Raw genomic sequence first — 13,676 nt, 5'->3', positions numbered from 1 at the left:
ATAAAAGTTGGAGTGTTATGGTAAGGTTATATAAGGCATTGGTGAGGCCGAATTTAGAGTATTGTATACAGTTTTGGTCACCTAGTTACAGGAAGGATGTAAATAAGGTTGAAAGAGTGCAGAGAAGGTTCACAAGGATGTTGCCGGGACTTGATAAGCTGAGTTACAGAGAGATTGAATAGGTTGGGACTTTATTCCCTGGAGCGTAGAAGAATGAGGGGAGATTTGATAGAGGTGTATAAAATTTTGATGGGTATAGATAGAGTGAATGCAAGCAGGCTTTTTCAACTGAGGCTAGGGGAGAAAAAAACCAGAGAGCATGGGTTAAGGGTGAAAGGAGGAAAGTTTAAAGGGAATATTAGGGGGAGCTTCTTCACGCAGAGAGTGGTGGGAGTGTGGAATGAGCTGCCGGATAAAGTGGTAAATGCGGGGTTACTTTCAGCATTTAAGAAAAACCTGGATGGGTTCATGGATGAGAGGGGTGTGGAGGGATATGGTCCAAGTGCAGGTCAGTGGGACTAGGCAAAAAATGGTTCGGCACAGACAAGAAGGGCCAAAAGGCCTATTTCTGAGCTGTAATTTTCTATGGTTCTATGTACCCCTAGATCTCTTTGTTCTGTAACTCTCCCCAACGCCCTACCATTAACTGAGTAAGTCCTGCCCTGGTTCAATCTACCAAAATGCATCACCTCACATTTGTCTAAATTAAACTCCATATGCCATTCGTCAGCCCACTGGCCCAATTGGAGATAACTTTCTTCACTGTCCACTATGCCACCAATCTTAGTGTCATCTGCAAACTTACTAACCATCCCTCCTATATTCTCATCCAAATCATTAATATAAATGACAAATAACAGTGGACCCAGCACTGATCCCTGAGGTACACCGCTGGTCACAGGCCTCCAGTTTGAAAAACAACTCTCTACAACCACCCGAAGCCAATTTTCTTTCCATTTAGATACCTCACCCTGGATCCCGTGAGATTTAACCTTATGCAACAACCTACCATGCGGTACCTTGTCAAAGACTTGTTCCTTGTTTTACTGCAGTTTTGTGGAACTTTACAGAGCCCAAATCAGTTGTCGTGCTCCCCTACCTTACAATAGTAACTCACTTCAAAAAGTATTTAATTAATTGTAATGCACTTTGGGATGTCCTGAGTTCATAAAGGCACGACAGAAACATAGTTACCATCTTTCTTGTGATGTGAATCCCATTTTGGGATTTCAGCATACTCACTGAACTTACCGTTTTTAATGAACACCAGGGGCAGATGTTTCCAAGTCCCACCCCCCACGGGAATCGTAACAGGCGAGACATGGACCATGCAAAGGTCTGTTGATCTCAGGCGGGAATTACCGGTCTGGGGCGAGCATGGCCGGAAAATCCTACCCTACATCAAAAATATAGCAGCTACAACAAATTCTACCTTGTGATCATAGAAAACTACACAAGACATTCCCATTTAAATCTGCACATCACCATTACTCTTCAAGCTTAAGCTCTTTGGCTTTTCAAGTACCCTCAATAAAAATAAACTGATTTGTATCTAAACACATAGCAGGTTACTAGGCAAATTCAGCAGCTGTTACATTTATAAAGTATTCCCAATTTCTTTCCAATTTTGAAGTCAGGTCTGTTGACTGCCCTTCAACACAAAGTCAAATTCCCTGGCTGGTAGCTTCACTCTTATTTTAATCCCTGTCTGACAGACTGAATAATCACATTACTCAACATAGTTCAATTGCAAAATGCTTCAGGTCACTTGATGTCTTCTCTTCCTTTTCATGTGCAAACAATTTGATCAATAATCGTTTCCTTTATCATTTGCAAGTTGGGTTTTCTGGGTTTTTAACATATATGCGAACACATGAATTAGAAGTGGGAGTAAGCCACTCGGCCCCTCGATCCTGCTCTGCCATTCAATAAGATCATGGTTGATCTCATTTTAATTTGGTGCTCAAGTCCTGGCATTTGCCCTAGCTTTTCCCTCCTGAGGTGAGGAGTGGGATTTTCTGGCTCTTCCTGCCGTCAGGATCTTCTGGTCCAGCTGACGGTGAACCCCTGTCCCGTGTTTCCCAGTGGCGTGGGGTGGATTCAATTGGAAATCCCATGGACAGCGGCGGGACTAGAAGATCCTGCTGCCGAGAAACACGCCGTGGGGAGCATGGAGAATCTCCCCACCACAGCAATTCTGTTTAAAATTACAGAGCAATTTATTTCCTCCTGTTTCTTTTCGATCCTGGTGTTCTGCACAATGGCTATGTTCCTTTGCCTTAGTTTTTCAATTAAAATAAACACCTGCCTTCATCTAAATAGTCAATTTTGTGACAACAAGACATTTATCATGAAAATAGTACTGTCTTCATTCATTCCGAAAATTTACCATCTGCCTGTTATCAAAAATGTTGGATATTTATTATTTCTTTATATGATGAACAATGATATTCTTATTACTGTTTGGCTTGTGACAAACATGAAGGGGATGGAGTTGCAGAAGTCCAAAAGCTTGAAATTTTCCCTTCCAGTTGATCATGAGGTGAGGTGGCCAGGTCAAGGCCAGTGCTTTGAGGGGTAATCACTATGGCTACAGATACATCGGTGATAATTGCAAGGGACTGACTATAAATCCTTTCATGGCTCCAAGTCGCATGAAATGGCCTGAAAGAGGGGAAGGCAAAATACATGTTTTTGGCTGTTCTATGGTACATTTTAAAGGTCAAACCTTCATAAATTTTTTTTTAATACTTTCCCAATTCAACCAAATCAAGTCCAATGCAGAGTCTCAACAAGTTGAGACATTTCCGATCCAGGCTGACAAGTCAGGGCATGCAACCCTCTACCCTGTCTTGGGCCTGATCTACATGAGCCAAACTGATTGGAGTAGGCAGACATCTCCGCCGCACCCCCCCCAGGCTTGATATCATTTGCATCTTAGCCAAAAGGCCGAGATACCGCTTTTAAAAATTGCTTCATATGAAAATGAAGCTTAAATGCAACCCAATGGCCACTACCAAGTGCAGCATCCGCATAACTACACTTGATCTTAGCCAAAAGGCCTTCATAAATGATTGGTTGGAATGGTTCTTTGAGACACACAAGAATATTTGTGATCAGACCACTGAATGTAAACTCTCGCTGCCCCACAATACAGCGAGATAACAATATAATCATCAACTTAAAAGTTTCTGGAGAAGCTCAAGGATATAAATGGCAACATTATGAGTTAAGCAACACAGTCCTACATTGGCTGCATGCTGTGATAGGTTGTTTACATTGGCTTTCAGTGGCATGAACAGTCCTTCCTGGCATGTGTGCAAATCTGCTTTGCATACTGCAAATTCTGTGAATTCTAAACTCTGCATTGTACCTCTTGCAAAGGGTACCCTTACAACATTTAAAAAGCATTGAGATGAGCACTTAAAACTCTGTCGCATACGAGGTTATGGATCAAGTGTTAGAAAATGGGATTAGAATAGATAGGTGCTTGATGGCTGGTGCAGACACGATGGGCCAAAGGGTCTTGCTCTGTGCTGTAAAACCCTATGAGTTTTAAATTTCACTTTGGCTAGGTTTCATGGCAGGAGTGACTCTGAGATAGCAGTGTAAAAGCACTGCAGAGGAAGGAATCATTCCAACAGACTCTGTGGGCCGAATTCTCTGACTTTTCCCTCCGCTGGGTTTCTCTGGTCCCACTACTGTGTCCTGAGATTTGGCTGAGTGCCAAATTCTCTGTTCTCACTGACAGTGGAGCTTGCGCGACTGGAGAATTCAGGCCCTGGTTTCCATATACAGAGGACAAGCCTCTTCTTGGAAAGCTCCAAAATGTGGTTGTCTGAATCTTGTAAAAAAAAATTATCCAAACATGCTTCTCAATTGCCAAAAGAGAAAATGCTGGAAAATCTCAGCAGGTCTGGCAGCATCTGTAAGGAGAGAAAAGAGCTGACGCTTCAAGTCCAGATGACCCTCTGTCAACGCAGTGACAAAGGGTCATCTGGACTCGAAGCATCAGCTCTTTTCTCTCCTTACAGATGTTGCCAGACCTGCTGAGATTTTCCAGCGTTTTCTCTCTTGGTTTCAGATTCCAGCATCCACAGTAATTTGCTTTTATGCTTCTCAATTGCACTGAATTCCTTGGGAATTCCTTGTTCTACATCTTTACATAAGAGAAATCACAAATTACTGGCAGAAAAATGGCAAAGTAAAAGTCCAATATTTGCACCACACTAACGTTAGTTCAATCAGTACAGTGCAAATACCAATCAGAGGCTCAGTCATATAAATTGCTCTCAGCCCCAACAGCAGTACTTGCATAAACATCCCTAACCTTTGTTTTGTGTCTTCCCAAAGGCAGTCAGAGTAAGAAACTGTAGGGTCAAACTTGCATTGAAACTTCAACAACATTGTCTTCCACTACCAATAAGTGACAATTACAATCCAATTTGTGAAGGATGTGAAGGTGTGCGTCATGTGAAATAAGAATAAAATTCCTCAAAACAGCTCCTTATTGTTGTTGCAAGATGACAGGAGGCAAGAACAAACTTGACACTTTCTTACTTTTTACTGGATGAATAATTATAAAACTGTCTTTCTAGGTTTCAGTCAAAAGGAATAGTCAGTCTGATTGAGTTTGCAGGGATTTTAGAACGTTTACCTATTCTGCCCAGAACAGTGACTAATTTACGCCACAAGAGGGCAGAAGGGGGCTGTCAAACAGCAATAGTTCTCAAATAAGTTGAAGTACTGTGGCTGCAAAATGGAGAGGATCTACAAAAGCAGGTCAGAGGATGGGAATCCTGAGGTGAGTAACATATCTCCTGACTCCCAAAGCCTGTTCACCATCTACAAGGCACATGTCAGGAGTGTGATGGAATATAAAAGCGGAATGTTAGAATTAGCTGGACTCCCAATGTTCATTTACTGCTGAAACTTTATTAATAAGTCTCACAGCACCAGGTTAAAGTCCAACAGGTTTTATTTGGTAGCACAATCTGGTGCACAACCATCTCCACATCATGGAAACTTCATTAGTCAGCCCTGTTGGAGACTTTGGTCACATTGTTGCTCTGCCTGCCATAGAACACAGTGGACATGACTGATAATATATGGAATAGCATGATTTATATTAAATGTGAAAACAACTCAACCAATATGCAAATTAAAATTAATTAACAACTCAGGAATCAGTCTTTGAAGTTCACCTTAAAATTCTGCACAAATATCTTTCTTGGAAATAATTAGGACAAACCGGTATTCATAAATAGTCTCTTTATCTAAATAGGACATTTTCTAAGTAGAAATTCACGATGATGTTCGGAATTCTCCGGCTGTTCATGCCAGCGGGAAATTTCACAGTAACTTCATTGCAGTGTTAATGTAAGCCTTACTTATGACTAATAAATAAACTTTACTCTCCACTTTCCTGGATGAGTGCAGCTCCAACAGCACTCAAGAAGCTCAACACCACCCAGCTTGATTAGCACCCCATCCGTCATCTTAAATGTTCATTGCCTCCACTACTGACGCACAAGAGCAGCAGTGTGTACCATCTACAAGGGCCGGAATTCTCCAGCCGGTCATGCCCCGATGCCACTGCAAGTGTGGATGGAGAATTTGGTGGTTCAACTAAATCTCTGTTCACTGCAGGGCGACCAGAGAATCCCACCGGCATGCACGGCTGGAGAATTCCGGCCAAGGTGCACTGCAGCAACTGACCAAGTGAGATCAACAGCACCTTCCAAACCCACGATCTCTACAGTCTAGAAGGACAAGAACGGCAGATACACTGGAATACCACCGCCTACAAGTTCCCTTTCAAGCCACTCACCATCCTGACTTGGAAACGTATCACTAGATTTTCACTGGGTCAAAATCTGGGAACTCCCTTTCCAACAGCACTGTGGGTGTACCTACACCCCATGGACTGCAGCGATTCAATACGGTGGCCCAGCAGTAAATGCTGGCCTAGCCAGCGATGCCCATATCCCATGAAAGAAGAAAACAAACTTTCCTTATTTCTTGTCTTAGAGCCTTGGAATCATACAGTGCAGAAAAGATCCTTCAGCCCATCGAGATTATAATACAATCAATAGCAAAACACAAAGAAAATTCAAGCTGCTAACATGACATTCATTCTTTACTGAATCTGATTCAGTCCGAACATCATCGTGAATTGCTACTTCTTAGAAAATGTCCTATTTAGATAAAGAGGCTATTTATGAATACCGGTTTGTTCTAATAATTTCCAAGAAAGATATTTGTGTAGAATTTTAAGGTGAACTTCAAAGACTGATTCCTGAGTTGTTAATAATTAATTTTAATTTACATATTGGTTGAGTTGTTTTCACATTTAATATAAATCATGCTATTCCATATATTATCAGTCATGTCCACTGTGTTCTATGGCAGGCAGAGCAACAATGTGATCAAAGTCTCCAACAGGGCTGACTAATGAAGTTTCAGCAGTAAATGAACATTGGGAGTCTAGTTAATTCTGACATTCCGCTTTTGGCATCAAATTAGTTACTCTATATCAACAACTGTACAGAATGAACTGTAAGAAAAATATTTTAATCATGTCCTTTGTAGTTTTTCATTGACTTAAAAAAGTATTCATGATGTGGAGATGCCGGCGTTGGACTGGGGTAAACACAGTAAGAAGTTTAACAACACCAGGTTAAAGTCCAACAGGTTTATTTGGTAGCAAAAGCCACACAAGCTTTCGAGGCTCTGAGCCCCTTCTTCAGGTGAGTGGGAATTCTGTTCACAAACAGAACTTATAAAGACACAGACTCAATTTACATGAATAATGGTTGGAATGCGAATACTTACAACTAATCCAGTCTTTAAGAAACAAAACAATGGGAGTGGAGAGAGCATCAAGACAGGCTAAAAAGACAATACACATCTTTTTAGCCTGTCTTGATGCTCTCTCCACTCCCATTGTTTTGTTTCTTAAAGACTGGATTAGTTGTAAGTATTCGCATTCCAACCATTATTCATGTAAATTGAGTCTGTGTCTTTATAAGTTCTGTTTGTGAACAGAATTCCCACTCACCTGAAGAAGGGGCTCAGAGCCTCGAAAGCTTGTGTGGCTTTTGCTACCAAATAAACCTGTTGGACTTTAACCTGGTGTTGTTAAACTTCTTACTGTTAAAAAAGTATAACAGGCACGTGAATGCTTAGAAGCAGAGCTGTAAACATGCTTGGCCACGCTTCACTCAAAACGTACCAAAGTCAAACATTGATTAAAACTGGCATATTCGCCACCCTGTAAAAGATCCATTTTGTTATGTTGCTGGGGACAGCAACTTTTGCAGTTAAGCAAAATGTGATCAGATGCAGGATTCATGGTGAAACCAGACTTAGATCTAAAATCTTAAATCTAAGACAGTCGTTCATATATCCAAGAGGGAATTCAGGAGAAACCTCTGACAGTGGTTGGAATGTAGAATTTGCTACCACAGGGAGCAATTGAGGCCAAGATAGATGCAATTGAGGGGAAGCGAGGTTAACATGAGGGAGATAGTTTTAGTAGGATACAGAATCATAGAATCCCTACAATGCAGAAGGAGGCTTTTCGGCCCATCAAGCCTGCACCGACAATAATCCTACAGGCCCTATACCTGTAATCTCACGTATTTACCTTGCTAATCTCCCTAACACTGGGGTCAATTTAGCATGGGCAATCAATCTGACCTGCACATCTCTGGACTATGGGAGGAAACCCACGCAGACGGGAGAATATGCAAACTCCACATAGACACAGTCGCCCAAGGCTGGAATTGAACCCGGGTCCCTGGTGCTGCGAGGCAGCAGTGGTAACCACTGTGCCACCGTCCCTTATGTTGACGGATTTACAAGAAGAGTGCAAGAGGCTTGTGTGGAGCATAAACACCGGTATGGACATTTCGGGCCTGCTTCTGTGCCCTAAATACTTTGTAATAGTACTTTGAAAAAGATATTCCATTCCAGGTAGTATAAGCTTGTAAGAGTTTGTCTGGCTCATATTCAAACTCTCTGACATTCTGAAGAATTACGATTATTCAATGAAGTATGATGATTCTGATTAAACTGGAGCTTCCAACTCAAAAATAAAATGTGGAAAAATGACATCCCCATGACTCAGTTTGATAGGTTAATGAGTAGCTGTGTTATAGCCACTAATAAGGTCCATGGTCTGCTTTCCAGTCTGTGTTAGGTTAGCTGGCTGTGGCAGATGTGGGACCACAGCTGGGGCAGAGAAAGGCAAAATCATGGCTTTCTCTGCCCCAGTGGTGCTCCCACATCTTGTTTGGTGTCTACTGCCCAATCTTGATTGGCATCTACTGCCCATCACTATGATGCACACCTCCTCCCATCCACCCATCCCAACCAGCAATGAGCGTTTCTGGATCAGGCTGAGGATATTATCAGATTTGGTTATAAATGCCCCCAGCTGTTGAATGGGCTGTCATCGCCCACAGTCACATCAACAATGGCCTCTCAGAGGTGTAACCAGCATGGCTGTGAGGGTGGGGGAAAAGAAATTAATGGAAAAATTAAATGGAAAAAAACTAAATAGAAGTAAACAAGTCTATGGACAAAGAATGGCTAGATTGGTTTCCATACATTTCTTTTCTTCAGAAGAGCGAGAGGGGGAAGTCATGCAGCAGCAATGTTCTTTATTACTTGAAGGTTTCACAACCTCCAGATCAACCACATTTGATACTCCTACAGCCCATGCATAAGCAAAGTCCTTTGTTCAGCTTCTAAAAGATATTTCTTACAATAAAGGACCAATTAGTTCGAGGGCAGTAACCTCATTTTCTCAATCCACAGACTGACCACTATTCACTCTTTGTCCTTGCTCCTCTCTCCCGCTGCTGCTTCACACCCAAAGTTGCATTGTTCATTACAGTTGATGAAATCATAGAATCCCTACAGTGAAGAAGGAGGCCATTCGGCCCATCAAGACTGCACCGACTCTCCAACAGAGTATCCCATCCAGGCCCTACCCCCATAAACCAAAGTATTTACCTTGCTAATCCCCCAACCTACACATCTTAGGACACTAAGAAGCAATTTACCATGGCCAATCCACCTAACCTGCATATCATGGATTTTAGTAAGGCGTTTGATAAGGTCCCCCATGGTCAGCTTATGATGAAAGTAAGGAGGTGTGGGATAGAGGGAAAGTTGGCCGATTGGATAGGTAACTGGCTATCTGATCGAAGACAGAGGGTGGTGGTGGATGGAAAATTTTCGGACTGGAGGCAGGTTGCTAGCGGAGTGCCGCAGGGATCGGTGCTTGGTCCTCTGCTCTTTGTGATTTTTATTAATGACTTAGAGGAGGGGGCTGAAGGGTGGATCAGTAAATTTGCTGATGACACCAAGATTGGTGGAGTAGTGGATGAGGTGGAGGGCTGTTGTAGGCTGCAAAGAGACATAGATAGGATGCAAAGCTGGGATGAAAAATGGCAAATGGAGTTTAACCCTGATAAATGTGAGGTGATTCATTTTGGTCGGACAAATTTAAATGTGGATTACAGGGTCAAAGGTAGGGTTCTGAAGACTGTGGAGGAACAGAGAGATCTTGGGGTCCATATCCACAGATCTCTAAAGGTTGCCACTCAAGTGGATAGAGCTGTGAAGAAGGCACATAGTGTGTTAGCTTTTATTAACAGGGGGTTGGAGTTTAAGAGCCGTGGGGTTATGCTGCAACTGTACAGGACCTTGGTGAGACCGCATTTGGAATATTGCGTGCAGTTCTGGTCACCTCACTATAAGAAGGATGTGGAAGTGCTGGAGAGAGTGCAGAGGAGATTTACCAGGATGCTGCCTGGTTTGGAGTGTCGGTCTTATGAGGAAAGGTTGAGGGAGCTGGGGCTGTTCTCTCTGGAGCGGAGGAGATTGAGGGGAGACTTAATAGAGGTTTATAAAATGATGAAGGGGATAGATAGAGTGAACGTTCAAAGACTATTTCCTCGGGTGGATGGAGCTATTACAAGGGGGCATAACTATAGGGTTCATGGTGGGAGATATAGGAAGGATATCAGAGGTAGGTTCTTCACGCAGAGAGTGGTTGGGGTGTGGAATGGACTGCTTGCAGTGATAGTGGAGTCAGACACTTTAGGAACATTTAAGCGGTTATTGGATAGGCACATGGAGCACAGCAGGATGGTAGGGAGTGGGATAGCTTGATCGTGGTTTCAGATGAAGGTCGGCACAACATCGTGGGCCGAAGGGCCTGTTCTGTGCTGTACTGTTCTATGTTCTATGTATCTTTAGACTGTGGGAAGAAACCCACGCAGACATGGGGAGAACGTGCAAGCTCCACACAGACAGTCACCCAAGGCCAGAATTGAACCTGGGTTCTGGCGCTGTGAGGCAGCGGTGCTAACCACTGTGCTACTGTGAAAATATTTTTAAATGAGTGGCTTTTAAAGGGCCTCTCTCTGGTAACAATCCCAAACCCAGCAAAGTACCAATCTCCTCCGTCCGTTAAAAACAAAGTTCATTCTGAAAATGGAAACAAACAATATTGGTCAGATGAAAGTATAAACTTAAACATTAGCAAGGATATTCCACAATTTAATATACCTGTGGTGAAATTGGAGAGTCTTTTCGTGGAGCACTCTGAATTATACTGTCGCTCTGGCTTACATTCAAGCTAGTTCTTGGTGTTGGGTGAGAGCTGTTTCAAGTAAAAGGAAGTATGAGCTGAATTTTCTTTTCCTTTTAAAAATTCTCAAAATAATCTCAAATGGAAGCAAGAATAGTTTTTTTAAAAAAATAAGCTGGTCAGAAACAAAGCACAGTACGTGGTGTGCTGGCAAGTGCATTGTTGCAGCGTAGGCTCCTGGGACTATGGGCTTCTATTCAGCTCACCACACAAGGCTCTGATCTCAACCAAACAAAGAAACTCAAAGAGGCGGTTTGTCATAGAATAACAATTAAAGTAAAATTAATTCAGACCCTTGCGGTACCTCTTTAGGCAATGGCTTAGAATTTTGTGCCCCCTCTATTGGCGAATGATTTGAGGGTTGAGGGTAGGAAGATACAAAAAATTATGCAATGCGGCTAATGCATCAAAAAGATTTTAATTTAAAATAAAAGCACAGCACAAATTCTTCGATTGTCACCAATATGGGGCAGCACGGTGGCACAGGGGTTAACATTGCTGCCTCACAGCACCAGGGACCTGGGTTCGATTCCCAGCTTGGGTCATTGTCTGTGTGGAGTTTGCACATTCTCCCCATGTCTGCGTGGGTTTCCTCCGGATGCTCCGGTTTCCTCCCACACTCCAAAGATGTGCGGGTTAGGTTAATTGGCCATGTTAAATTGCCCTTTAGTGTCAGGGGGACTAGCTAGGGTAAATGCATGAGGTTATGGGGATAGGGCCTGGGTGGGTTGTGATTGATGCAAACTCGATGGGCCAAATGGCCTCCTTCTGCACTGTAGGGATTCTATGATTCTATAATATGTCACAGCAACTCACAATTCCACGAATACTTGCATTAAGTGAAAAGAGAACCAATCTAACTAAAAACACTTTACTCTGCATAATTCAGTCCCTTTCCCCCAGCAAGTTACTTATCCAGCAATGTGAATTGGGCAATATTTTAAAATATTGAATTTACACAGAAATAAACCATTCCAACTATATGGTACATACTACAGAATTCATACTTTAAAATGCACATGGACAATGTAAACCACTTTAAATCAAGCTGTTACGGAGGACAATAGAAATATAATTTAATAAAATTCAGGATTTGCCCCTTTCACCATTTATATAGCACCTTTAACATGGCGAATCAGCCCAAAATGTTCGCACAATGGAGACATGAGGAGAAACTCTTTGGCACAGTGAGTGATTAAGATCTGGAACGCACTGTCCGCTAGTGTGGTGAAAGCAGACTCAATTAAAGCATTTAAGTGGGAATTGGATTATTGCCTGAAAAGGAAGAATGTGTAGGGTTATGGGGAGAAGGTGAAGGAATGGCAGTAGGTGAACTGATGATTCAGAAAGCCAGCATAGACACAACAGGCTGAGTCACCTCCTTCTGTGCTGCAACAATTTTGTGATAGTTCTACTTGTCAAAAGGCAAGTTGATGCTCGGCCAAACAGAAATCTTTCAGCACAGCTGAATCCCAGCCAGACTCGCAAACTTTAATGAGAGAAATGATTCAGTAAAACAAGAGACAGACATACATACCTAAGTAAGAAGATGGACTCCTTGGAATTGATGTCCAATGCACGCTTTGGCTGTAAGTCAGCAGGGCTTTCTGCAAAATAAGAAGCCAATGTCAATTTACATTAAAAATGTATATATAATAAGGATGTTGCAGTCATATAAAACTGAAGATTTTTCAGAAATTAGTTAAATTAATTAGACTGAGCCACAGAATATAATTCTTGTGCAATTCAGTGAGAAGAACAGAATGGTTTGACAACATTTTGGCAGGAAGGTTACCCATATTTTTCTTCTGAGAGACAGAACTGAGGAATGGAACTAAGTGAAAATCGTTCTCAGACAGTACAATTGCCAATTAAATACTGGGAAGACCAAAACCGTTGTCTTTAGTACCCACAACAAACGCCATTCCCTAAGACACTGGCTGACGCTGAGCTGGACTATTCACAATCTTACCCTCCTTTTTGACCAAGTTGAACTTCCAACTTCATATCTTCGCTGTCAGCAAGGCCTATTTCCAGCTCCATAAAATCGCCTGACTCAGACCCAAATTTAACTCACCTGCTGCTCAAACCCTCAGCCAATGCCTGTTACCTGTTCACTTGCCTATTCCAAAGGTCTTCCAGCTTGCCCCATCCATAAACTTGAGTCCATGCAAAATTCTGCTGCCCCACATCTCAAACACGCACCTTTTCACACATTACCTCGTGACCTGCATTAGCCCCCAGTTAAATAATGCATCGATTTTTAAATTCTAATATTGGTTTACAAAACTCTCCAGGACCTTGCCCAGCCTTTGCTTTACAACCTTCCATGGTCTCTTCTCTAAAAATGGCCTCTTGTGCATTCTTGCTCTTCTTTGCTCTACCATTGGTGGGCATTTCTTAAGCTTGCAAAATCCTGGAACTCCTTTTCTAATAGCACTGTGTGTACCCATACCAAATGGACTGCAGTGGCTCAAGGAGGTAGTTCATTTCCGCCTTGGTCAGGGCAAATAGGGAGGGTAAATAAAGGCCGGCCTAGGCAACGATGTCCACATCCTATGAAAATAATTTTAAAAAGCTGTCTGCGCCCAAAGGACTGGAATTCCCAGCCTCGCCCTCCCCAGCTCTCTTTTCTCTTGTGACACTCCTTAAAAACATCCACGCTCGCCACCTGTCCTAATATTTCCTGTGGCTCAGTGTCAATATTTGTTTGATAACGCTCCTGTCTGGTGGCACAGTGGTTAGCACTGCTGCCTCACAGCACCAAGGACCTGGGTTCGATTCCCAGCTTGGGTCACTGTCTGTATGGAGTCTGCACGTTCTCCCCGTGTCTCCGTGGGTTTCCTTTGGGAGCTCTGGTTTCCTCCCACAGTCTGAAAGACGTGCTGGTTAGGTGCATTGGCCATGCTAAATTCTCCCTCAGTGTATCCGAACAGGTGCCGGAGTGTAGCGACTAGGGGATTTTCACAGTAACTTCATTGCAGTGTTAATGCAAGCCTACTTGTGACAT

General features: G+C 42.7%; 1 protein-coding gene across 1 annotated transcript in view; it reads right to left on the bottom strand.

The window, feature by feature from the left end:
• Window positions 1-13,676, bottom strand: part of ulk4 (unc-51 like kinase 4) — a 381,891-nt gene that overhangs the window by 343,100 nt on the left and 25,115 nt on the right. The window contains exons 11-12 of the mRNA XM_078229306.1: window positions 12,204-12,273; window positions 10,585-10,678 (exon numbers count right to left, since the gene is read on the bottom strand). Coding sequence (XP_078085432.1) covers window positions 10,585-10,678; window positions 12,204-12,273 — 164 coding nt within the window. The remainder of the gene's footprint in view (window positions 1-10,584; window positions 10,679-12,203; window positions 12,274-13,676) is intronic.

Source organism: Mustelus asterias, chromosome 2 (assembly GCF_964213995.1).
Source record: "Mustelus asterias chromosome 2, sMusAst1.hap1.1, whole genome shotgun sequence".
In the NCBI taxonomy this organism is placed as follows: domain Eukaryota; kingdom Metazoa; phylum Chordata; class Chondrichthyes; order Carcharhiniformes; family Triakidae; genus Mustelus; species Mustelus asterias.
Note: the sequence above shows the minus strand (reverse complement) of the source record. Positions and strands in the feature narration are given on the sequence as shown.